We start from the raw sequence: 24,237 nt of genomic DNA, 5'->3' as shown, positions 1-24,237 counted from the left end.
TTCTCAGGGACTTCAGTGATCTTAGTGGATCCATTCCAACTCAGGATATTTTGTTATTCTAATAAATCATTACCTGTAAAAAGGTGACTTTCATAGTAATCTCTTTTTCAGTATATTGTCTAGTCTAGCTATTAACTAAGTAGGGAATCTATATATTCCTAATAAATAAATAAACCAAATGCTTCCACCAATAAACTGTATTTTCCTGATTTTCAATGTGACTTTTTGCTTTTCACAGTTTCATACTATTGTGCCCTATTATAGTGTTCTGACCACAGATATTTCTCACTGAGATTAGTTCAGTTGGTTGGAGCACTGTGCTAATAATGCCAAGGCTGTGGCTTCAATCCCCTTTTGGGCCATTCACTTAGGAGTTGGATTCCTTGATCCTTGTGGATCCCTTCTAACTCAAAATGATATGTGATTGTTATTTGTGTTTGCAGACTGGAATCTTGAGAGAGTTCTTCCTCTTGCCTCTTCCTATCTTTTCAATAGTTTCAATAATAATTTGTATATATTACTTAGCACATTATGATTATGAATTATTTCTCTTTATAGATATAACTATTGTGGTTACCATATTGCATTTTTGTGGTGCTGTAACCTCTCATGACTGTTATATGGAGATTTCTTGTGATGGAATGGGAGAGGCACACCTTTCTCTATGGTTTTGATAGCTTTATGTCTACATAAAATCCTGAATTTTTTCTTATTTCAGCCAAAAGTTTGGACAATCTGATGCTTTGTGAGAGCACAGAAATATGCTGATCATTCAGCTATAACACATATATGGACACATTGCCATTGACTGGAGTGGGAGTTATTTTCACTTCAGACATTGAGTGGAGTTATTTAAAATAGGATCCTTCAAAACACTGGAGAAGTTTATTTTCAGGGTAATCTTTCCAGGAATGATGTGCAACCTTCCATCTGAGAGCAACCTAAACAATAGTGGTGCCAGTGCTACCCTTCCTTGGCAGCTATTTCACTCCAAACAAATCTTCTCCCATAATGTCATGAGGGTGGTTCCTGTCTTGTATCTTTAATGAGCTTTTTGTATCTGTAATGAGCTTTTGCATCTGGATGAACATTTTCCAGGTTTGGTTTTCTCACAGGTATGAGTTCTTGTAAACAGCAGTACTTATTTTGTTGATACACTGAAACATGTTGATTTCCCAAGCTGTGTATATCTTCTGGCCAAAGTGCCCAAGTTCCATATGTCAGAAAGCAATGCATTGTTTGAGAGCTTTAGAAGTTATTATGAGGAGTCTGAAACAGTTGTGAGCTTCTGAAAGTGGCACTTCATGCAGTTCTCTCCGACCTTGTGAGTGCCTGCGTTTCCATTTGTGAGTAGCCATTACAGGCAGCTCTGGCCCGGGGTAATTGTGTGTTTTCCTCTCCTCAGGTTTTGTAAGTTACGACAATCCTGTCTCTGCGCAGGCTGCCATTCAGTCAATGAACGGCTTCCAGATCGGCATGAAGCGGCTGAAAGTACAGCTCAAGCGCTCCAAGAACGACAGCAAGCCATACTGAGCACCCTCCCCTCCGGGACTGGAGTGAGAAGGATCTTCTGGTAAGTTGGAGAGGAGCGCACTTAGTGATTCGAAGCCCTAAGGCTGTGTTTTTACAGTCCTGGAAGCTGATCCATGCCTTCTATCTGGCACATCTTCCCTCGAAGACTCTGCTGCAGCCTCTGCTGAGAATCCTGCTTCGGATGGAGGACAAGTTTGTGCTTTTGTTTCCAGTGTTTTACTTTGGAGTTTAGGTGCCATATCGCTGAGGTTTTTTTGTTTAGTTTTGTTTTTTTTTTTTCCTCCCTTATTTGAAGTTTGCTGTGTTTGTAACCAGTGTGTGTTGAGAAGGACCAATGCCAGCTCCTTGGGGGTGGGGAGAGAAGGTTAAAGGGAGCAGCAGAAACTGACACCACACTGCCTTGGGGTAGAGAGGAGAAGGGAAAGCAGAAATAACGCGGAACAGCTGATGAAAACAAAGATGGGCAAGGAGAACAGAGTCCTGGGTGAGAAAGAACTGGCTCCATGTAGCCTTTGTCATGCCCCATCTGCTCTTTGAAATTTCCTTAACTGTATGTCACAGTGGGGATTTAATAAATCATCTCTAAAGCAGGAGACGGGCTAAAAGGGTGAACACATTAACAAGCCAAAGGAAAACTGCAGTGATTTTTTTTTCTTTGCTGTATATAAACTAGGGTCTGTATAGCAGTGTGAATGTACACAGCACTTTATAAAACTATTAAATAATGTCTCTGCCCAGAAAATTTCACACTCTATCTACAGTGGAATATTAATGAGATGCAGTGAATTTCTCCTTGTATAAGAAAACTTAACCTATGTACTTCATCTAGGTTTTGTGGAAAGGTAGAGGCAGCTTAGTGTGGATGAATACATCTGGGTCTGGACACAATAAACTTTAGATCCCTGGTGACCTGCAGAAATTTTTGACAATTTTTCTTCTTAACAGTTGATCACATTGCCCATTTCTGTGGAATAATGTCCTTTTTTTGCAGAGATTGCTATGAATTCCTTTTCATAAGCATAATGTAAGTGCTGATTGTTTATTGAAATGATAACTTCCTGTTTTGTTGGGGTTTTTTGTTGTTTTTTGGTTTTTTTTTAATGAACAAAATTCATGCAGTGACTTGGTCTAGTAATTAGGTGTATCTCTCTGCTGCAGTTTTCCTTTAAGGTGGTGTGTACCAGTGCAAAACAGGCTAAACCAGGAGCTGTGGAACCAGAGTACTGAGCCATTCAGTCTTTTTCTGCCTTTTGGTACAAGCTGTTATCTTTTATATTGAAGGAAAATGGAACGCACCCCTTAACTGAACACACACTTTTTCTGCACACCAGTGAAATTGCTAGTGCATTGCTACGGGCCTTTGATATTCACTGGTTTAGGGGGCTCAAAGGACTTTTGACACTCTGGCCTGAGCTGTTTCAAGACATCTGTGTAGAGTTCCATTTATAACCACCAAAATCCACCTCTGTCACAAGAGGAAGTTTACAATTTCTGTATCTATAACAGAAATTCAATTTACCTCATAATATCTCTTTTTCCTTGTTTTCTTTGTATCCCTGAGTAGTAAGGCTGTTTCCCAGGGCTCCAGCTAACGCTTCTGGGATCCAGCTGCTAAATGATGTGTGTGGGTCAGACATGGGGTCTGTGTTAACAGTTCTGCTCCAGCAGGAGGAGCACTAAACCCATCAAACCTGAGATCTCGGGTGCGAATCCCCACTTGTGTGCCATGATCTGTTGGGAATCTTGGGCATTTCTAGGGACTGGGCCCCCTAGGATCTCAAACCTCAGAATCACAAGGCCTGATAGGTAACATCCGAGGGGAGCCCTTTCCAGTTCTTAGATTGAAAATCAAGCAGTTAATGTCAGTCTGTCCATATTGATGGCAGACAGATAAATCTGTCAGTATTATTTAAATAATTTTGTGGTGGCAAAATTTCAAAGGCCAGATTGCCAAATTTCCAAGTTATGCTGGCATGTGGTACCTTTCTGTGTTAATTATTTGAATCTCTCTAGAAACGTAAACATACACTGAAGTGAACCATGTACACTTGAATTCTGCACCATAGGAAAGATGTGTCCTGGTTTTCTGAGAAAAGAGTGTTGAAGTGTGAAGGCCTCCAGGGTGATAATGGGATTTTTATATATATATATATATATATATAAATTATATACTTTTCAAAAAAAGGAAAAAAAAAAAAACATAAAAAACCATAGGTGGGAGCAACTGCTCCAAGTGCAACCTGCTGTAACCAAGAATGTTGTTTCTATTTTTATAGAAGTTTTATACCGCTCCAGGGTGGAGAATATTTATTACCTAAATTATTTCACTGGAAAAAAAGGCCAGGGTTTTGTAGAATCCTGAATGTGATTGTTTTACACGCATAATGATGTGCATGATTGAAACTACTGATTTTCAGTGGCCTGTTTGCAGCCCAACAACTGCTAAACGAGGAAGATGAATGCTGTGAACCAGTGGAGGAGGGCACTGTGCTCTGGGGTCTCTACAGTCACTCTTACCTTCTTTGCATCCTACCCCCTTGTTCTGTCCAAGACCTTTGTCCTGTTTTTCTTTTAACCTGATGCTCTAGCCTGTTTACTAGTCATTTCAGTTGCCCAAAATTAGATATTTTAGCTTCTTCAATCTATACTGTGTCCTTAATACTGTAACTTACAGATCAAGCTTGGCATTGTTGCAAATAGGTGCAACTCCTGTTAATTTGAGGAGATTCACCAGTTTACACTGTGGCTTAGTTTGATCAGTGACTCCTCCCAGACATAATCACCTTAAGACACCTAACTTGGGCTAGCTCTTGTGCCTTACTGGCGTAACTATAAGTATTGCCAAAAAGAAAAAGAAAATAAATCTATGCAGGTTAAATTTTAAAATATGTGATCCTCAGATGGTTTGAATCAATGCAGTTCAGCTCTCTGAATGCAGTAGAGCTGCATCAGTTTTCACCAGCTGAAGATGTTGCCCTTTTTGTGTATTTGTTTCAGATTTCCCTTTCTTGGTGTATCAATGTGTATGTTGCCAAAGTTAATAAATGTATCAAGTTTGTGACTTGGGCAGATTTTTTTTTCTGATAACAAAGCTGATCAGATAAAGTCAACATTTCTCTGTGTCTGTTTGGTGGCTGCTGCTGATTGTGGGGATTTAGGCTGCTCTTGCCTTTCAGTCTTAAGCCAGTTTTCTTCCTCACTTATTAGCAGGAAAGTCTGGGATTCTGGGGACTTGGGGCTTTTAAATTTTTAGTTCATATCATGCTCTCATTCAAGTGCAAATGAAATCAGTGTCAAATACTCTTATTTCCTGGATAGTAAGATAAGAGTTGGGGGAGTTCAAATAAACTGCAGAAAGTTGGCTGAAGCAGCCACAGGGACAAAGTATGCTATCGCTTAAAACCAAAGAACCTCATTTTCTACAGGAAAAGCTAAAAGAAATTCTGATGAAATAGAATTCCTTATTACGTGTGCCACCAGGAAATACTTAAAATAATTTTAGTTTACAGGGTGGAAATTGTCTACTTCATAGATTTGTTCTTTTTCTCAGGAGATACTTGATTTTACTGACATAGCAAGGTGAAAGAATTATGAACTTAGCCTGATACTGCTTAGTGTCAGTAGTATAGTGAAATCATAATTTCTTCAGTCCCCTAGATAATCAACAGTTCCAAATAGGATAGCTCCTTGTAGTTTAGCTTTTTTATAATACAAAGCTGGCATTTTAAAAAAATTCCAGCCCAGAAGAATCTCACTGGCAAATGCATCTACCAGGACATTTCACCTGAATACTGAAAGTCACATATTATGATAATTCTATCATGCAAGCTGAATCTAACTGAACTGGTAATGGCTGTGGATTAGGGAAGAACAACAAAGCAGAATGAATTTGTTTCTGTTTTATTTGGAAATACATAAAACCAACTTGGATAAATGAAATTGCAAATGAAGGGTGCAACTATGAATAGGTACAATGCTTTGAAAGCTTCTTGGTGCAGACATTTAAACATAAAGATGATTGATCTCCCCAGCATACCTTCCACAAAATATAAAACACAGAAGGCAGAATTATCATGATTGTGAGAATAAAACAAGGACAAACTGGAAAAACTTTCTTCAAGTCATTAAGACCTCATCCAGCATCTCATGGTTCTGTTTTTATAGGCCAGTCTTTCCATAGGGCTTTGATAAAACTCAACATAGCTGGGAGAAGTATTTGAAAAATCCATATCAAGAAAATCCCCAGATAAATCACACAGAGGGTATCAGTGGTGCATGCTAAGATGTCACTTGATTTCATGCTTCTTGTTGTTTCTCATGCCTCAGTTCATGATGAATTTGCTTTTCTGGTTTAAGAGTGAAATCTTGCACCTATCTGCAAATTACCTAGAGTATTTCTTGAAATATAAAAACAAGTGCAAAAGTTGCATTGTACTCTGTTTGCTGGTGTTGGTTTAAAATCTGTACTAAAGTCCTTTCCCTTTATTGGAAAGCATGAAAAGCAAATTAATCTAAGCAGTTCTAATAAGAGGAGTGTTGCTGATTTAGTAGACAATGTGTTTCTTGTTGCTTTGGAATGAGAATGCAACACTTGCTATTCTCAAATTATGTTAGATAATATGCAAATCTCACCTTGTTCTAGTCTGTAACCAGAAGCTTTGAGATGTGCTGAAGATTAAGGCCACAAACAGGAGCTAAAGGGGAGTTGGGGGTGGCAGAGTGGGGAGGCAGAATAAGAAAACAAACCATTTCCTCTCTCTTCTGCCTCCCACTCTCATCCCAAACTGTTCCTTGTCTCTTGCAGTTCACTGAGGAGCTGAGGAGAGGGAACAGAGGTATTTATATAAGAGGTCACTTAATATAAGAATTATTTTTTAATAAACTCTTCAAGAAAATTTCAGGAAACACATTTTTTCTGCTCATCAAACTGGCAACAGTGACTGTAGAGCTTCTCAGAGCCCAGAATCTCCTCCTCATGAAACCAGGGAGCTGTGGGCTGTTACATAAAAGGTTGGGAATGGAAAATCCCTGTGCAGGTCTAATGGTATGACAAGTGCTCAGCTAGGACAAGTCTTAACTTGCAGTCAAGTCTTAAGAAATTCTTCTCTGATGTGTGAGCTTTTTGTCTTGTATAATCTTTTTTTTTTCCCTTTTCCAAATCACTCACCCCCAGTTACATGGGCTCCTAGGGAATGAGAAGAGACTGTAGCTAAAGGAAAAAACGTGGATTTGCTGGGCTACTACTGCCTAAGAACTTGCCATGTTAGAGTGCAAGAAAAGTCTCAAACATCAAACCACCTGTGAATCCCTTGTGTCCTCTATCTTGTGTCTCATGGTCTCAGTCTCTGTGGGCAAATGTTTGCCCTGGAGCCATATTTTTTGGAATCGGTCTCCTGGGGAGGGAGTGTACTCTGTTCTAAACACACTGGGCACGGGGCATTGTAACCAGTGTGTCACTAGGCTGTGGAATGCTCCCCAGACTGGGTGCTGAGAGGGAAATCCAGGCCTCTGCTTCCATTTGGTTTCTGGCAGTTTGATGTTTACTTGGTGTCTTTCATGTACTTTGACTTTTACTTGTCCATCGTTGGCATGTGCTGCCCTTCCCTGTCAACTCCCTTCCCCAGGAGATCTCATTGTACAGTGCCCATTCTTGTTCTCTCTCTCCGTGTTTGGATGTACTGCTCTGTGTAACTCAGTGGGTCTCCCTCTTTCTGGTTTGTTTTTTTTTCTAGATTCCTGCCGTTTGTTCATCGTTGTGCCTAAAGCATGTCGATGTGGCGTTCAAGTACATCGTCCAAATCCTTGTCTCTTCAGCTTCTCTGATGCTTGAACTCTCACCTTTGACCTTGTGTTGACCTTTGATGCTGATGTGTATTTTTATTATGTTTGTTTCTTTTCTTTTTTTTTTCTTTTTTTTTTTTTGTGCTGCCAAATTGGTTTTGCTAGAAAGACTGCTGAAGGGGAATATTTAAACTTGCATTTGAATATAAAAGAATTTCTATTTTTCTAGACCTTCGTAAGATAACCACTTGATTTTGTGAATCTGATTCTTTGTAATTTGTCTTCAGAGCAGCCTTGCTAGCATACCTTGTGGAGTATTTGTATTTCTGTGAACATACAGCCAATCACTTTCTAGGCTTAGTTTTTTCTGTGTGCTTAGTTTTAAAAACAGTTCAAAGAAAAAGTCAATTATATGGTGTGACTCAATCTTTCAGGAGACTTCCTAGTCACATTTTGCTGATCTGGTTTCTGTGCTTGAGGAGACAGCATGTGTTTTTATGAGTTCAAACTTGTGACTTGAAGTGGCATCAACAGAAAACACTTGAACTACGTTTTCCTCTGATTGTAGCTACAGTTTTGCCCTGACATTTACTGGGGTTTTTTTTAATTATTATTTTTATTTTTTCCCCTGCTTCCCTGTGTGATTATCAGTCTGCAGTGAAAATTTGATCAAAATTGATGTTGTATTTTGTTAAGCTCTGGCATGCTTGGGTTTTTTTTGTAACTACAATCTCCTCAGCAAAATGTGATGTTTTTGTTTTAATCTTTCAAACTAAGATAGTGCCCAGAAATGTTGTGCATGTTTCCTGCTGTTTTCTTCACACCCTCCTATATATCACCTTCACCTCTCTGTTTTCTATAGTTTGTGCAAAAACTGAGCAATTTAATGGGTTTCAAAGGTATCCTTTAAATTGGTGGTTTTGGTATGACAAATATCTGATCGGAAGCCACCTGAGGGCATCTACCTGTGCACTTAGACTGTCTGCCTGACAGAGCACCTGGACCTTGCTCCATCTCCAGCGCTGTCAGAAGCTCTGAGGGTGCTTGGTTACACTGTTCCCCTAGTGGAAGTTTTGGTGGAAGGGGATAGCTGGGAGCAGGAAGGTGGGGGAACTCACAACATTTCTGTTTCCAAAGCTGTCTGAAGCTAGGGCTCATTTCAAACACTGAGCATTTTGCACAACTCAGGGCACATTTCTGTGAAGTCCAGCCCCAGTCTAATACCATCAGTCAGAGTTTGGTGGCAGGATTCTGGAAGGATCTAGGTTAGCTCATGAAATAAAGTGTTTTAAATTTCCCAGAGAAAGCATTTGTAACACTGGTCCTACAACTGCTGGCTCTTTTCCCAAATGACAAGCACAATACAACAGCCTCTGAAGCTGTTACCTGAACAGGGTACCATCCCCAGCTCTCTTTTCAAGGGCCTTAGCTGGGGAATCTCTGCGGAGATTCTTTTTTTAGTTTTTGTTTCATTTTTAATTGGGTAATGAGCTGAGCAGTTCTGATGGCTTGCAGGATGAACAGGTTACTGCTCTCTGGGCAGCAGGCTTCCCCTGCCTTATGTACCATCTGCACAGGTAGAAACTGGGAGGTAGCTTCTAAATGAAGGCACCTGAAGAGTGTGTGCTGTGATGAAGTTTCAGTCAGAAGCAGCAGCAAGCTAGTGTAAGTATCTTAACAGTTGAAATAATGTGAAATGGAATTCCAGGAGAAGAGTTTTTGCTGAGAAAACAAGTAGAGTTTGACTGGATAGAAATCTTCATTTTGTCCAGTGTTTGGGATAATGTAAAGATGCAAAGATTGTTTTCTGTCCTACTCCTGAGTTGGTTGAGGATACTGTATTCTCACTAGGTGTTGACCAGACTTGTGTAGACAGTCCTTAATCTGCTTACAAAAGAGAACAATTTGAATATGATACATGTACCTTGGGAGTGAATCGTGAGGCTGAATGAAAAAGGGTAGAGACTCATTTATTTGGGAAGTAGGGTTGGGGGCTGGCTGCTGTTAGTCCCACAGTCTGAATGCACAGGGCTGTGTGCCAGGGGGCACTGATGGCCTGCAGTGTGTGGAGGAGCTGCCAGTACGTTTCTGTACGTGTGCGTTTGGTTCCGTAAGGAACCTTGGGGAAACCTGTGGAAAAATATCTGAAGAAAACCAAAATGCCAAATGTTGGGTGTTTCTTTCCTTTCTTCCTTCCTTTTCTTCCTTTGGTTGTTTTAATTGTTCTGTGGTGGTTTTAATGGATTTGAGACAGTGGAGCAGCAGCTGCCTTTCTGATTTTTGGCTGCTTTTTGTGAATAATTTAAAAAGAAAATTTACATTTTGGAGACAAACCTGTGGGCTTTTTTATTGGTACAAACATTGTATTTAACACTAGGGGTTTTGTACAGTTTTTTGCCTTTTCTACTAGAAAACAATGTAAAGTGATTCACAATGTGACGAGAAAACAAATTGCCACTATGACCAAATGTAGAGTCTGTTCTGCAGTTAATGGGATTTAATCAACTCGAAGTCGTGGTTCAGTCGTAGAAATGCTTTTCTTTACCTTGTTTGAGCTGTTCTTTTTTTTTCTTGTTTTGATTTGCAAAACAAAATGTCTTTTTGTGTGAAATTGTGTTGTACTCTGTAGAGAATTACAGATTTTACTTTAATGGTTTAAAAAGCAGAGGAGCGCATGTTGCTTTTCTGATCTGATCACAGAGTTTGTGTAGTGGATTTAAAAATGAAAAGATTTGTTACAAGTTTGGAACAAGCGAGTATGTGTTAAAGGAATTTTCTTCCTTTTGTGTGTGTGTTTTTTTTCTTTTTGTCCCAAAGGGCAACTTAAAGCTGTTTTAATTGCACAGACACACCGACAACAAGTCATTTTGTATATGCCAAGTGTGGTACCTTCCTTTGTTTATTTGCTATTAAACTGTTTGAGAAGAGTCCTTGTGTGTTGGATTTGTGTCTTAAACTTGAGGTTCTTTTTGGGGTCCAAGTGTGAGAACATGAAGAGAAAGATGAGAGAACTATTTTACAGTTTCTTAGTTGTGAGACACAAAGATATTCATGGCCCAATACCACTTGACTTTTACTTCTGTGTAAATGGCTACTCTGAGTAGAAATTGAAGAGGTTTTCTGGTTGATATACATCCATTTTGATCATTTGACAGTCAAGTCCCCTTTAGATACGGAAGAGCTGAGGATCTTGGATAATGCAAATATGTGCAACACTTGGGGGTGAGTAGTAGGCATATGCAGCCTCACGGAACTGGTGCCATGCGGCCTCTTGCCTGTCCATGCACTTGTGCTTCAGGCTGTTTCAGGGGCTCAATAGCTTGGGCAGAGCAGCAGCCCTCAGCTCTGCAGGAGCAGCACCAGTGGTGGTGCTGTGTGGGATTAGAGAGGCACCAGCTTATGCCACTCACAAGTTGCACACTTGCCATCGCCTCCTTCCCCTTCCAGCTTCCCCCACAGTCAAGCTGCCTGAATCTGTCCTGGTTCTGCAGCATCAAGGTACCATCAAGGCAGCCCTCAGTGCTCCTCATCCTGGAAGTGCTGCACAGGGAAACTGCAAATGGATTTGGATTACTTGCTAGTGATAAGCAAAGGCTACCTGCTTTGCTCTTAGAACTGAGATCTTTTATGATGGCTCACTTCAAATTAATAAAAAGTATTCGGCATAGCCAAAGCATTTAGAAGCCTGCCACAAGCTTGACACGAATATTGCCTCTCTCAGAAGGAAAGTATCACAATGGCCTGGATTTTGCTGCATTTCTGAAAGCTCCTAAAATTCCCTGATGTTATTCCTTCCTTCTGCTGTCTTGCATCTTGGAGACTTGCAAGTGTTTTTAGGACCACTATGTTTCTCCTCCATGTCCTTTTCCTGTGTTATCTGGGATACTCTGTTTCACCCCATCACTTCCTACATGATTGTAAATCCGAGAGCCCTTGCAAAGCATCAGGATTCAGTGCTGCATTCCTTGCCCTGAGCGCACCAATTGCGGCACGAGGCACAGAGCCACCTGTTACAGACTGTGCTGGGATCCCCGCAGTTAATTTGCAGCTGTTGAGGAGAGAGGCTGGAGGGATTTCAGTTTAGATACAACTTGAGGCCAAGGATGGAGAGAAACAATTGAATGAGAAAAACAGTTTGTTTAGGCTGAATGGAAGATTCCAGCTTGTGCACAAATTTCACTCACCTTGTCTTACACAATCAAAGCTCTGCCAGCTACATCTTACAGAACTGACACCAGATCACTCTTGGGTCACAGGAGTTTTTTTTAATTTTTTAAGGCTTTTTCTTCAACTTAAAAGGCCACCACCAATCTGTACACAATCAAACTGCACCTAAGAGCCAGTATATTAATCTCTGAAAATAATCAGCATTTTCACACGAGTGGTTACATTTAACAGCATTTGTAGGAAATGCACAAAGTTGCAGATGAAATCCTGATGCTGAATGTTCTAGGAGAAACCTTTTTCCTCTCATATTCACCTCCACCTTTCACTATGTGTTTTTACTCCAGTCTTGCTCACTTTACCTGCCACGTTCTGCTCTCTTCATACATCCAGGAGTCACCGGGGGCATTATGGAGAGCAGGGGGGAGGAGGAGAAGCAGGTCAGTGAGGTCTCTCTGAAGAAGTGAGTGCCTGATGAGCCACACTGCATATATGACAGGTAAGGTTCCCTTATTTGATGTTGCCAAGCACCATTCAGGCTCATTTATTTATACTTCCTGAGGAGAAACTGTGGATTATTAACTGTAGAAGCTGTAGCTGAATCTTGAATGAATTACAGCTATCTTGAGCCACAAACAGATGCCATTGCTTTTTTTGAAGTAGCACAGGCAGGCAGTGTTGATCTGTTATCCCTCCTTATTTAGGCAGCTGCAGCTGGGCTCAGAGTGGTGTGTTCCATATTAGAGCATGTTGTGGTTTTTCGAAAATGACCCATTTGAACTTGATGGATTTAGCCCTTATTTTACTAGGGTGTTTTTATCTCAACAGGTGAGTTGCGAATTGATTCCTGAGAAACTGAGCACTGTCATAGTGCTCAAAAGCAAGGAGGCAAAGTGAGGTTAACAAAATGCAGTGTCAATCATGTCCTGTTAGATGGGTTTTGTCAGGCTGCAAGGCACCCTCTTCATTTTGGCTGTGCAGTGTGGGGAAGGGAGCAGTGCTTTACTGACATGGTCCAAAACAATCTTGGGATGAGTTTGAGTTACAGACAGCTCACTTGTGGAAGGTTAATGTTGCAAAATAGTCTGACCTACCAAGAATGATATAATTTTTGTTTTCCCCATACCTGAGTCCTGGCTTGATTCTGTTACAGAGCAGGCTCCAAGTGGCTGCTTTTGTGGCCTCTTAGCTTCTCCAAGTCTAGAAATCTGAATGGCCTCACTATTGTCAGTGCTTTCCATGGGGTCTGATCTTCTGCATCTTGTTTCCATCCCATCACCTACATCTAGAGAGACATAAAAGAAGGAGGAGAGATTTTTTAATATTCTGAATCAGACTTTTATGCAAGTCCTAAAATCTATAAAGTACCTAGCTAATAATTTTAACTGCTGCTGAAGTGATTTTCACACATTAACCAGCAGTGCCTCACCATTAGTTTTCTTCAGCTTCTGTAGATTTTTCCACAGTTTCTACTTCCAGAGTTTGAGACTACATATAGTCTCTGCTGAAGTACCATCTAGCACATTACATCTCTGAAAGACACAGCTAAGTTAAATAATGCAAATATCATAGTGTATATGAACTCCCAAAAGTATTTTGAAATACTTTTCTGAGGGAATTTTGGACAAAGGCAGATGTAATCCTTTAATATTGTAACTGCTATGATGTAAAGTCTCTCGGTAGACAATCATTCCTTATTTTGCATCCTGCTTTTCTTAAGGGTATTACCTGAGGAAGGCTCCCTTGGGTTTTTGTTGACAGACCAAGATATTGGTACCCTTTGAGGTGATTCTGTAGGTATTGACCTTTGCTTGGGGAAGAACGGCTACCAAATTCACCAAGAATCAGGGAGGCAGCTGGAAACATGACTGGTATTGCAGGCAGGTCTGTTAAAACTTCAAATTGCTTCTCTTTGCCCAGTAAAAGGATCACAAAACTGGTTCTTGGAACTTCTACATCTGAAAAACATTCAATATCCCTGTAGTATTCTCCACCTGCTCCCCTCCCCCTGGGTTTGCTCTGTCTTCTTAAGAAGGACTGAATAAATCTCTGGACCAACAAGGCTGCAGCACACTGGTGAGAGTATTAAATGTGACTCATGGAGGAGCCAGTCTGCAGTGTGGGAGACATAAACGTATCTTTTAATGGGGCTAATACTTCTCTCCTGCAACCAAAAAGTGCAGATACCTCTTGTTCTGTGTCTTTATTGTTATTCATCATAAAAGATTGTCAAATTCTGGCTGCAGAACTTAAACAGTGCTGTTGACTTCTGTTGGAAACTTTTGGAGGACTGCCACGTTCGTCTGATGACAGGGAGCGACATTCAGTCAAGAACAAAGGTTTCCAGGATGGTTAGCTCCTTGTCCCTAAAATTAGGAAGTCAGAGGTGTGTTTGCAGCAAATCTGTGACAGAGCTGACCTATGTCCATAAAAAAAGTCCTTGATGCCAAATGAGGTCCTCAAAAGGGAGGCTGATTTTGTGCCTAGCAAAATATCAAGTACATTTTTTCAAGTGTAACACTGCACGTGTGCACACACTGAAGTTGCCTTGTTCACACCTGACTTTTAAGGCATATATTTTTTCTAAAGCTACTATTCCAGCTGAGTCTGCTTCCTCCCAAGCTAGCCCACCACCAGCAGTGCTTGTCTAAGGGGATGGCCAGAGAGGAAAGAGACAGCCGCGGCATCCTGCGGCTGTGACTGCAGCCAATTGTCTCTCCCTGGGGTATTTATAAGCTGCATACTGGCGGGCAGGGGTGGGCAGTTGGCACCGTGACCTTGGGAGCTGGGGAGCCTGACTAGAATTCCTGGGAGCCACGTGAGCTGGACTGGCAGGAGCAGCTGCAGCCAATGGGGAGGAGACCAGCACTGGCTGTTCAGATTGAGTTTCACTCCTGAGGCTTGAGATTTTTCTCTTTCTCTCTCTGTCGTGCTTTTGCTCTTTGTTTACGGGATTGGACAGATGAATGCACTGATGGAGCCCTAGCAAGCAAGATGTTTGCCTAGTGGATTTGGGATTCTGCCTTCAGTGCTGAGCAACCACTTCTTGCCATTGCCTACCACAGCTCCAGCCCCCTGACATGGCTGGGCTCTTACGGCTCTGGGCCCTCTGAGCACACAACCTGCCCTCTTCTAGTGGGGCATTTTACGTTGTGTTCTCTTGTAAGCACGTCCTTTTTGCTATCCTTAGAGGTTAGTGTACGAGGCTTTTTAATCCATGGGAGATGGGTCAGGACCAGACAAAGCAGCAGATAGAGAAAGGACTCCATCTTTACCAATCTAATCAGACCGAAAAGGCCCTGCGAGTCTGGATGAGGGTTTTGGAGAAGTCTGCGGATCCTGCTGGCAGGTTTCGGGTTTTGGGTTGCCTCATCACTGCTCACGCAGAGATGGGCAGATACAAAGACATGCTGAAGGTAAGGTGAACTGGAGATGAATGCATGCCATTGTGTCGCACCCACGATGGAACGTGGCTGGAGATCAGAACCTGAAGTGGGGGGTGTTTTGTGTGTAACAGAAAATACCAGCTATTGCGTGCATGTTCTGGACTGCTGTGATCACGGTGCTCACCAAGAGCTCCAGCCCACAAGATAGACAGAATCTGATTTTTCACTGGATCTGGTTCATCAGGATTCCTGGGTTATTGAAGTTCTTCAGTTATTCATGGGAAGCTGTCTTGATTATTTCCCACATACAGGCAAACCACGTTATCAGGCTTCAAGAAAAGGTATGAGAGCAGGGCCTTTGTCAACTACAAGCTGTTTACAGTCTGTATGTCAGCATAAAAGGAGAACTCCAAGTGGATTCTGTAGAATAAGTATCTCTCTTATAGAGACATGTCTGTTATCTTGTTCAGCTTCTGGCTGATATCTAGTATATATCTTATATTGGGGGTTTCTAATTACAATTATTTGTTTGCCAGGGGGCTGATTTAGAGAGGAAAAGAAGATGCTGTTTTGGTGAGGTAATTGAGACATCCCAGATGTCTCACAGTTGAGCTCAGAGAGCAGCTTCCAGTTGTCAGGACAGTATAGAAGAAAGAAGGAAGGATGTGAGGCTTGATGGAAGAGTGGTAAAAAACAGCTGAAGTTACATTTCCAGCACACAAGGATAAAGAGTTTAATTAAGTGAAAAAAAAAAAGAAGCTGGGGTATGGATCTGAGAAGTAAGAGGATGTATACAGAGAGCAGCAGGCAGCATTTGGGAGGGCAACTCAAGTATCTGTAGGACAAGGCAAGAGAGTGTTGTAATAGTCTTAAGAAACTATCCCAGCCTGAAATAGGGTCTTACTAAAGGGCTTTGATATTCTTGTCCTGATGTTTTGGGTTGCCTCTTACTAGACTGCCTATCATTCAGCATTTAGAACAAAAGGTGAAAGAAGTGTCTACATCTCATTGAAAAGTTTTTGGTAGCTCTGTTTGGAATTGGAGCGGGGAGAGGAGCACACCTTACTGGTAAAGCCATGCACGTGTCAAAGCCCTATATTGAAACCAAGTACTTAGGATGAAGAAGAAGGGAGAGGTATTAATACACTTGGAAAACATTTGAAGACAATTCTGTTAAGTGGTGTGAAATTAGTTGCTGGCAAAAACAACCAACTGACTGGGGAGGAAAGAAGAAAAAAGGGCAAGAAGCAAATACTGAAGATTTCATGGGAAAAAAAAGGCAAAAGAGTGAGCTTAGTATACCCAAACATAATTCCTTACCTGAGAAGAGAAAAGAAAGTGGGATCAGAGTACGTAAATTTTAGTTCTTCACAGTATTAGGAAGGAAAAATTACTTCAGTCAGACTAAAGATTTTACAGAGCAACTGGTGAAAGGATAGCGAAAGGAGAACTTTAGCAATAAGCCATTGAGAGAGGAAATATCAGGAGAAAAATGGTCAGAATTAAAGCCATGAAATAAAAAGTGATTTAAGAAGGGTTGTGATGCTCAACCTGTTCTGGAGAGGAAAACTTACTTTGCACAAAGAGGATGTGGCAATCAGGAAATACTGAAGAACTTGTGCAAAGTTAAGGGAATGTGAGGAAGCGTGAGCTAGTGTACATCACTGAGTCCACATAGAAGCTTTCCTAAACTGTAATGGAAACTGAGAAGATAATTACAAACCCAACATATACAATTTATGTTGTTGCTGTTGTTTTGTTTGGGGGGGGTTTTTGTTTGGTTTTGTTTTTATTTCCAAATAATGTAAAATGTTCTAGTAGCCTAAATTATTATGTGTAGCCACAATATAAAAAGGAAGTAATTGATTCCTTTGGAATTTGCGATCCATAATCCTAACTGATAATGTCTAATGAAAATTGTTAACTATTCACCTTTGCTACTGATACTAATTCAAGCCAGCTTGAATGCTTGTGCTTGCTTCATCACAGAGCATAAGAGTTACTGCTTAGAAGAGTTTGCAGCTTGAAAGAGACTTCATTTAAGAGAACAGTATGCAACAAATTCTGGAGGTTATAGAACCAAGACTGTCAAAATCAAGACTGCAATTTATTAATAGAAAATTCCTTAAAGAAGTAGCTTACTTTTTTCTATTAATAGATTATTTTAATAGCTTAGGAATTCCAGAGAAAGTGGGATACATTACAATGAGTGGAAGAAAACAGAACTGCATTGTGTCAGATGTTTCCTGCTTCACCAGCTTCCCTTTAGGGCCATTTAACAGCTGTTTTCCCCTTACAGCCAGTCTAGTTCATCTTCCCTGCCCAGAGACTGTGTGAAGAGAGGGAGACGTTTCTTCTGAGTCTTCACAGGCCTTTTAAACCCCCAGATAACTGCTCAGTGCTTACAATGCTTCTCCATGTGCTGATGGCCTTGTCTGCCCTGCTCAGAGATGAGCCTCTTTCTCCAGCACAAGCTGCTACTCTGTGGGTGCTTGAGCTGTATTTAAATAAACTACACACTTTTGTAAACACTATCTTCTCTACTCTAAGTTTGCAGTGGTCCAGATTGACACAGCACGGGAGCTGGAAGACCCAGATTTCCTTACAGAGAGCTACCTAAACCTGGCTCGCAGCAATGAGAAACTTTGTGAATTCCAGAAAACCATCTCTTACTGTAAGACATGCCTGAACATGCAGGGTACCACTGTGAGCATGCAGCTGAATGGCCAGGTGAGCCTCAGCATGGGCAACGCCTTCTTGGGCCTCAGCATTTTCCAGAAGGCTTTGGAGTGCTTTGAGAAAGCTTTACGCTACGCACACAACAACGATGACAAGATGCTGGAGTGTCGAGTCTGCTGCAGCCTGGGGAACTTCTACACCCAGATAAAGGTACAGTAACCTAAGGGACAGGAGGGTGATTGTCCCACAGATTCAGGGAAGCATTGAAATCACGTGGATTTCAGCCTTTGTCTTCCCTATAGGAAGTGAAGAGCATTGTAAGCCAAAATCCCTTTGTAAAATCCAAATGGAGTACTCTCCTCCACAGTAAGGATGGGAGGATTAGTGTCATGTTTACACAGCACAGCAGAAGCAGCTGTGAATATGTGTGTGGAAGAGATCAAACTTAGCTTCAAAGAAGATCACATCAGAGACACACGGCTGGCAGCCAAAACTCAGGGATTCTCTATTTCTACCACCATTGTAGGCAAATAGCTGCCAGCAAGCTGTAGGTAAAACCAGGCAGGGATTGAGCACAGAGGTGATTTGCCAGCTCTAACTTCAGGTACAAACAGCAAATAGGTTCTTCTCACAAGGAGTGATTTCTTCACTCATAGAAGATAATCACATGAAGTGTGGTGACCAAATATAAAAAAAATAACATTGTGCTGAATACTTTTCAGGTGTGAAAAAAGAAGGGAGAAAGGAAATTTGAAAAGCTGTGGTTTCCTCTCTGCATTGTGGAAATGAAAAAAAATATGAGGATTTTTCACTTCTGAGATCTCATATAACTTACTTGAGAATAGTTTTAGATATTAAGATAAGTTTTACATAATTATTGTAAAATAAGATTTATTTCTAACATGCTTTTAATGCAAAAAAAAAATGTTTAAAATGTATTATTACTTTTTGTGAATTTGAGGAGGCCATGAGTCTTAGTTCCTATTTCCTGCAGTGATGGATAATGAGCCTCTTGGAGATCCAAACTCACCATTTAGAGAAAATGAAGGCTCCATGTAGATGTTACAAGTAGAGATGATGTAAGAGCAGAGAAAGTTTTCAGCCTCTGCTGATAGAGGAGGGCAAATGGTTCCTGCAGAATAAAGTTAATGGCATACTACATCAAATTCGTTTGCTGGGTCATTGCTCCAGTGTCCTGAACCCAGAGAAAAATAATAATTCAGTATGTGGCTATTCCATCTTTCACAATTTGATATCCACCAAAATACTGCACGTGGAAGACGAGCAGCACAAGTTTAAAGATGTACAGAAATCTGGTAACTGTTGCAGTATTAGTAAATAAAAAAATAGCTGCTCTTTTTCCTTCTCTCCTTTTTGCTTTATTTTTGCTGTGACTGCTGTCTGTGTGCTTGTATGCCTTACAGGACTACGAGAAAGCCTTGTTTTTCCCGTGTAAAGCTGCTGAGCTGGTGAATGACTACGGGAAGGGCTGGAGCCTGAAGTACCGTGCCATGAGCCAGTACCACATGGCCGTGGCCTATCGGAAGCTGGGGCGCCTGGCAGACGCCATGGATTGCTGTGAGGTACGGGCAGGGCAGAGCTCGGGGGGCTCTGCCAGGGCATCCTGCCACGCCACTGGAGAAAGAGAGATACCCTGCCATGCACACTTGACTGTAGATCTTCCAGTCCTAAAGCTGTGGTTTCTGTAGCCAAGAGGGCTTCAAAATGTAGGTCTCTGAACGGCCTTTGGTTAGGAACATGTGAAAAATATTTTCCTTGCTTTAAAAGATGGTGCCACTTCTTTGGAGCTGAGCTTTTAGTGGCTGGATTCCAAAGTCCCAGCCTTGCTGTTTTGAACCAGGAACAAGCTGTTCTACTGACCAGAGGCAATTTCTTTCAGGAGTCCATGAAGATTGCCCTGCAGCATGGTGACCGGCCACTGCAAGCACTGTGTCTGCTCTGCTTTGCAGATATCCATCGCAGCCGCAGGGACGTGCAGGTACAGCTCCTCCCTGCCAGGAAGGATAGGGGGAATAGCAAGAGGGCATGAAAACCAGTTCATAGCAAAACATGTGTTTTCCTCCCTGCTTCTGCAGACAGCCTTCCCTCGGTATGATTCTTCCATGAGCATCATGACAGAGATTGGGAACCGCCTGGGCCTGATCCAGGTGCTGCTAGGAGTGACTAAGTGCTGGATGATTCAAAAGGAGCTGGACAAGGTTAGTTACAAGCTTGTTCCTACAGAGGTTTGTAGGACAAGATCAGAGCACAGTCTTGTACTGCAGTGTGGTGAGGGTACAGTTCAGAAGAGACCTGTACCCCCTTGGTTCTACCAACAGGGTCTGTTGCTTGTAGAGTTATATTTCTCTGAATGGTCTCTCTGAGCCAGGAATTTGTAACTAATGGTAGGAGCATCCATTCTGAGTCAGACTGCTAAGTTACAGAATTGCCTCATTAGTCAATCCTGATGACTTTTAAGCTCTACGCTGAGAAACCAGCGCTGGAGGAAGGAAGCCTTATGCTCTGAAATAGATTCCCCTGCCTACTTTTTAGTTCTATGACTAAGCTCATTGATGTGCTAATGAAGTTTAGACAGCTCTACAGCTCCACCATGTGCTTTGCAGGCAAATATGGCATAAAATTCCTGGAGAAACTGGCAGTCTGTAAACTCTGATGTGAAACAGAGGAATGAGATATTTATTTTTATTTTATTTGGGGATAAACAACCAGTCAATATAGAACAAGGGGATGAAGTTAGTTATTTTGAAAATGCATAGACAGTGTGTGTGTGTGTTAAAATCCAGACTGCACTAGATGCAGCACATTGCACGGCAGGAACATTACTCAGCCGCAGAATGAAATGCTCAAAGGTTAGCCCTGAACTAGCTCTGAACAACTGTGCAAAGTGACACATCAAGATGCTGGGTGGGTCTAAAAATGATGAAAATTTGCTCCTATCACTCCTGTTGAGACACCAAGAATTTTAGCTCAAATGAAGCATCCCAGACATCAGTATGTCCAGTATATGTCAGAATAGACCAGTTCAGGGTGCTGTCAACATCTGAGTGCCTCCATCAGGGAATCAATCAGTTGGGTGAGACACACTGTGCAATCTCAGTAAGTGAACACAGTGTTTGTCAGCAATGGGAGAAGAAACTATGGACTTGAAAAGTTAGCTCAGTATCAAAAGAAATGGGACAGGACACAGCAGGTAGGCCTCTGCAGGAGAGAATATTCAGAGCACTCATCAAACTCTTCCATTCACTGATTCTATCTCAAGCCACCGTCAGATTTCAAGCAGCTCTCACTTGTGAGAACATGATGAGGGCTTTGCACAGAATTCTAATCTCACCAAATCCCACAGAAGAAGAAAGTGGAGGAATCTTGTATTCTGTTCCAGGCATTAGAGGGAAGTCTGCCCTGCTGGGTCAGGGACCTTACGTCTGTTGGCCAAATGTGACCTCCTTAGATGTCACATCCCTGAATATTCACGCAAGCCTGTTCTTCAACTTGCCAGGCCCAGTTTCCATTTCTCATGCTATTCATCCCTGCATCAGTTACTTAATAAAGCAATTTGCTAACTTTCCACTTGCAGATTCCCTGGTTTTGTTCAAGCTTCCTCCATCTTTCCAGTATCTTTGGCCAGTTAGTCCATTTCATTTGCATGTAATGTAATCAATGCTCCAGGCTGCTCACAGCTTGCTTGACCTCATTCTTGTGCAGCCTCATAATCCTGTCCAAGACAAACTGTCCCCTAGACTCTTCAACATCTTTTCCCCTACCCCACACATTTCACTTTGATTCTTGGTCACAGTCATTAAGTTCAGGAGTTTCCAGTACACACTCAGTTTTCCTAAGCACAGTTCTTAGTTATGTTCTCCCTGCTGGCCTCTAGTTCCTGCTTCCCTCTCCTACATTTCCTTATCCTAGGCTGTTGCTGCCACCACAAGTCTAATGCCATCTCCTCTGCATTCACAGCACATTTTTGCATCTCATCTGGTCCTCTCCTCCTACAATAGCAGTAATGCCAAATTATAGGGTAGAAATGTTATAATGTTCCTCCTGAAAACTACTGCATCACAAGGGAGACCTCTTCTTCCCCTTGGACAAATAGGAAGCAGATCTCAATAGCTCTGGAAAAGAGATACTAATTATTACCAAAACAGCAAGGAACACTGTGACATCTAGGTGAAAGTAGGGAGTCATTTGGTATGACAGCTGCTATGCTAAATATTTCCTTCAGATTTTAAAAATGGATAGCAGAACACTCCTACATCACACCATGTGTAAGTAAGGCAAGGTGGATACATGAAAAGTAAGGAAAAATGGATGAGTGTGGTGTATTGGTGCTGGTGATCCCTTTCCTCACCTCTGGTACAAGCGAAATTGAAGTTGCCCAACAATTATTGAGCCTGCAAGGTAGGATGGGGACAAGGCTTGCTTTGCTAGTGCTCCGTCCCAGCCCCAAATGAGCATGTGGGACTGAGTTTAAAAAAGTCTGTATTCTCTCTGCTTGGGGACCAGCCTCTGCCAACACTGACCCTGAGTGTCTGCAACAGAAATGTAGCTCTTGCATTACTTGTGGTGCTTCAGAAACCAACCTTTTCTCATGGATTAACTTTTGGGAGGGGAGGGAAATCTAGCCTCCCAAAAAAAGCTTTTTTTTTATTCTCCAGTGTTGCAGGGATACTTGTTAATCCAAATTTTACTCTGTACTTCTTCACCTCTTTTTAAAAATAATTTTCATAGGACATTAATAAAAGCCTGTTTTTCATATATTTGGCTGAGAACTAACAACCAGTGCTCTCAATTCACAGGCTCTGGAAAGCATTGAAAAGGCACAGGAGCTGGCAGAGGGACTAGGGAACAAGGTAGGATCCTACAGCTTCTTTTCAGCGCTCTTCATAGTCTTCTGTCAGGCAATATAAGATGTCAAACACTGAAGTATTCAGGCTTGTTGTTGCTCATTAGCATTCCCATTAAGCACTGAGTGTTTGGGATTTGCTTTGTCATGAAGTGTTTGGTTGTGAGCAGTTGCACAGATAATCATCAGTATGCAAGTCTGAAAAGTGGGTGAGGAGTCAGAATGGGATAGGCAAAGCAGAATGGGAAGCAGTGAAAATGGGGTATGAAACAGGCAGAGAACTGGAGGATTAGAGGTCCTTCCTGAAAAACATTTTTGCCCTGAGCAGCTGCTGAACTGTGTGCTGGCTGGAAGCAAAGGAAAGTGATGTATGGGTCATGTCATGGGTAGCTGAGGGAAACCATGAGTGGAAGAGCTGCCGAGTGTCTCAAACCTGGTGCTACCTTTTGTGACACAAAGAAGAAGGGTTAATGACAGGAATTGTTGAGGCCTGCTGATGTTTCTCCAGCTGGTGATGGGGCTGTGGATTCCCACTCCTGTTTCTGGTCTGTGTTCACCCTGTTGTTCACTCATCTTATGTTTCTGTCCTTCACGTGCAGCTCGGGCTGCTGAAGCTCCACTGCCTGTGTGAAAGGATCTATCGCACGAAGGAGCAGCAGCAAGAATTGCGTGACCATGTGGTGAAGTTCCATGAATGTGTGGAGGAGATGGAGCTGTACTGTGGCATGTGTGGAGAGTCCATTGGGGAGAAGAACAACCAGCTCCAGGCACTACCTTGCTCCCACTTCTTCCACTTGAAGTAATTAGCTGGAAGCACTAAAATTATTGTCATGGCATTAGTCATAGGAAAGAGCTGCTTATGCCCACAGCAGTCCTATGCGTGCTGTTCCCCAAGTCTTTGTCTTGATCACCTGCTTACCTTGGTCTTGATCCTGCCTTGCAGGATCCCATTGCAGTGCTATGAGTCTCACAGCCCTGGAGGGTGATTTAGCCATCATATTCATCACACTCCCACTTGTCCTCTAAATAATTATTCACTGATGTCCTCACTTCGTAGGTGGTCAGCCCGGTTCACAGATTCTTACTTGACTCCTTGTGGGGAATCAGTTCTTCGCTCCCAGGGGCAATGTGGGTTTTTCCCGAGTCCCCTCACTTTCCCCCTTGGCTAGTAGCACACAGAGGTGAAGTTGTTCAGACTGTTATCATGCCACTGCCATGAAAGAAGTTAGCTGAACCACATTTTATTGTGGAAAAAACACGAGTGTTATAAAACACTCTAAAAACTAATCTGGAAACTCAGAATTTAATAACAAAGTTTCACACTGACACCGGAATTAGCATCAAACCACTGTGCAGTGAGAGACGCCCGATGACCTCTGTGGACTTGTCTCCAGCAGTACAGGAACAAACTTTGTGCAGGCATTTGCCCGAGTGCCTCCCTGGAAGAGATGGGAAAGAGATGCGGTCTCTGCCCGCGGCGGGAGGGCCCGGGGGGAGCAGCTCTGTGGCGTGCAGCAGCCGTGGAGCCGCCCTGGGGGAGCCTCCGGCCGCGGAGACGCCCCCGACCCGACCTCCTCCCGTTGCAGGTGCCTCCAGACCAACGGGACCCGCGGCTGCCCCAACTGCCGCCGCTTGTCGGTGAAGCCCGGCTACGTCTGACCGCCCGCGGGCTCGGCCGCGACTGACGGAGCCGCTCCCGGGCCCCAAGGCTGTGCCTGGCGGGGCCGCCTCGGCCCGCCCTGCGCGGGACCGGCCCGCGGCTCGGCCCCGTTCCCTTCCCCCGCTCCGCTGTGTACGGGCACTGGCTGTAATAAAGGGTTTCTCCGGGAG

The 24,237-nt window shown here is 42.5% G+C and overlaps 2 protein-coding genes across 13 annotated transcripts in view; both read left to right on the top strand.

Moving 5' to 3' along the window:
* The window catches only part of CELF1 (CUGBP Elav-like family member 1), a 47,372-nt gene extending 37,128 nt beyond the window's left edge, over positions 1–10,244 (top strand). For 8 of the 9 annotated variants that reach the window (XM_039704770.1, XM_039704769.1, XM_039704768.1 and 5 more), the window contains 2 exons: positions 1,406–1,573; positions 7,266–10,244. In XM_039704770.1, coding sequence (XP_039560704.1) covers positions 1,406–1,533 — 128 coding nt within the window. In that variant the 3' untranslated portion in view covers positions 1,534–1,573; positions 7,266–10,244. Of the gene's footprint in view, positions 1–1,405; positions 3,182–7,265 lie in introns of those variants that run through there. The other variant, XM_039704761.1, reaches the window with a different exon arrangement.
* A 4,108-nt stretch (positions 10,245–14,352) lies between these two features.
* On the top strand, positions 14,353–24,233 carry RAPSN (receptor associated protein of the synapse). 4 transcript variants are annotated; one of them, XM_039704837.1, is made up of 9 exons: positions 14,359–14,894; positions 14,996–15,205; positions 17,415–17,753; positions 18,968–19,126; positions 19,444–19,542; positions 19,640–19,762; positions 22,361–22,414; positions 23,007–23,206; positions 23,994–24,233. In XM_039704837.1, the coding sequence occupies exons 1-9, from the start codon at positions 14,703–14,705 to the stop codon at positions 24,064–24,066; spliced, it is 1,449 nt and encodes a 482-aa protein (XP_039560771.1). In that variant the 5' UTR covers positions 14,359–14,702; the 3' UTR covers positions 24,067–24,233. The 4 variants fall into 4 exon arrangements, with proteins under 4 accessions (XP_039560773.1, XP_039560774.1, XP_039560771.1 ...); XM_039704838.1 differs by lacking the exon at positions 14,996–15,205 and having other exon boundaries at positions 14,365–14,894; XM_039704839.1 differs by lacking the exons at positions 22,361–22,414; positions 23,007–23,206; positions 23,994–24,233 and adding an exon at positions 20,944–21,150 and having other exon boundaries at positions 14,353–14,894.
* The last annotated feature ends 4 nt before the right edge of the window (positions 24,234–24,237 follow it).

Source organism: Passer montanus, unplaced genomic scaffold (assembly GCF_014805655.1).
Source record: "Passer montanus isolate IOZ18808 unplaced genomic scaffold, ASM1480565v1 scaffold18, whole genome shotgun sequence".
NCBI classification, from domain to species: Eukaryota; Metazoa; Chordata; class Aves; order Passeriformes; family Passeridae; genus Passer; species Passer montanus.
Note: the sequence above shows the minus strand (reverse complement) of the source record. Positions and strands in the feature narration are given on the sequence as shown.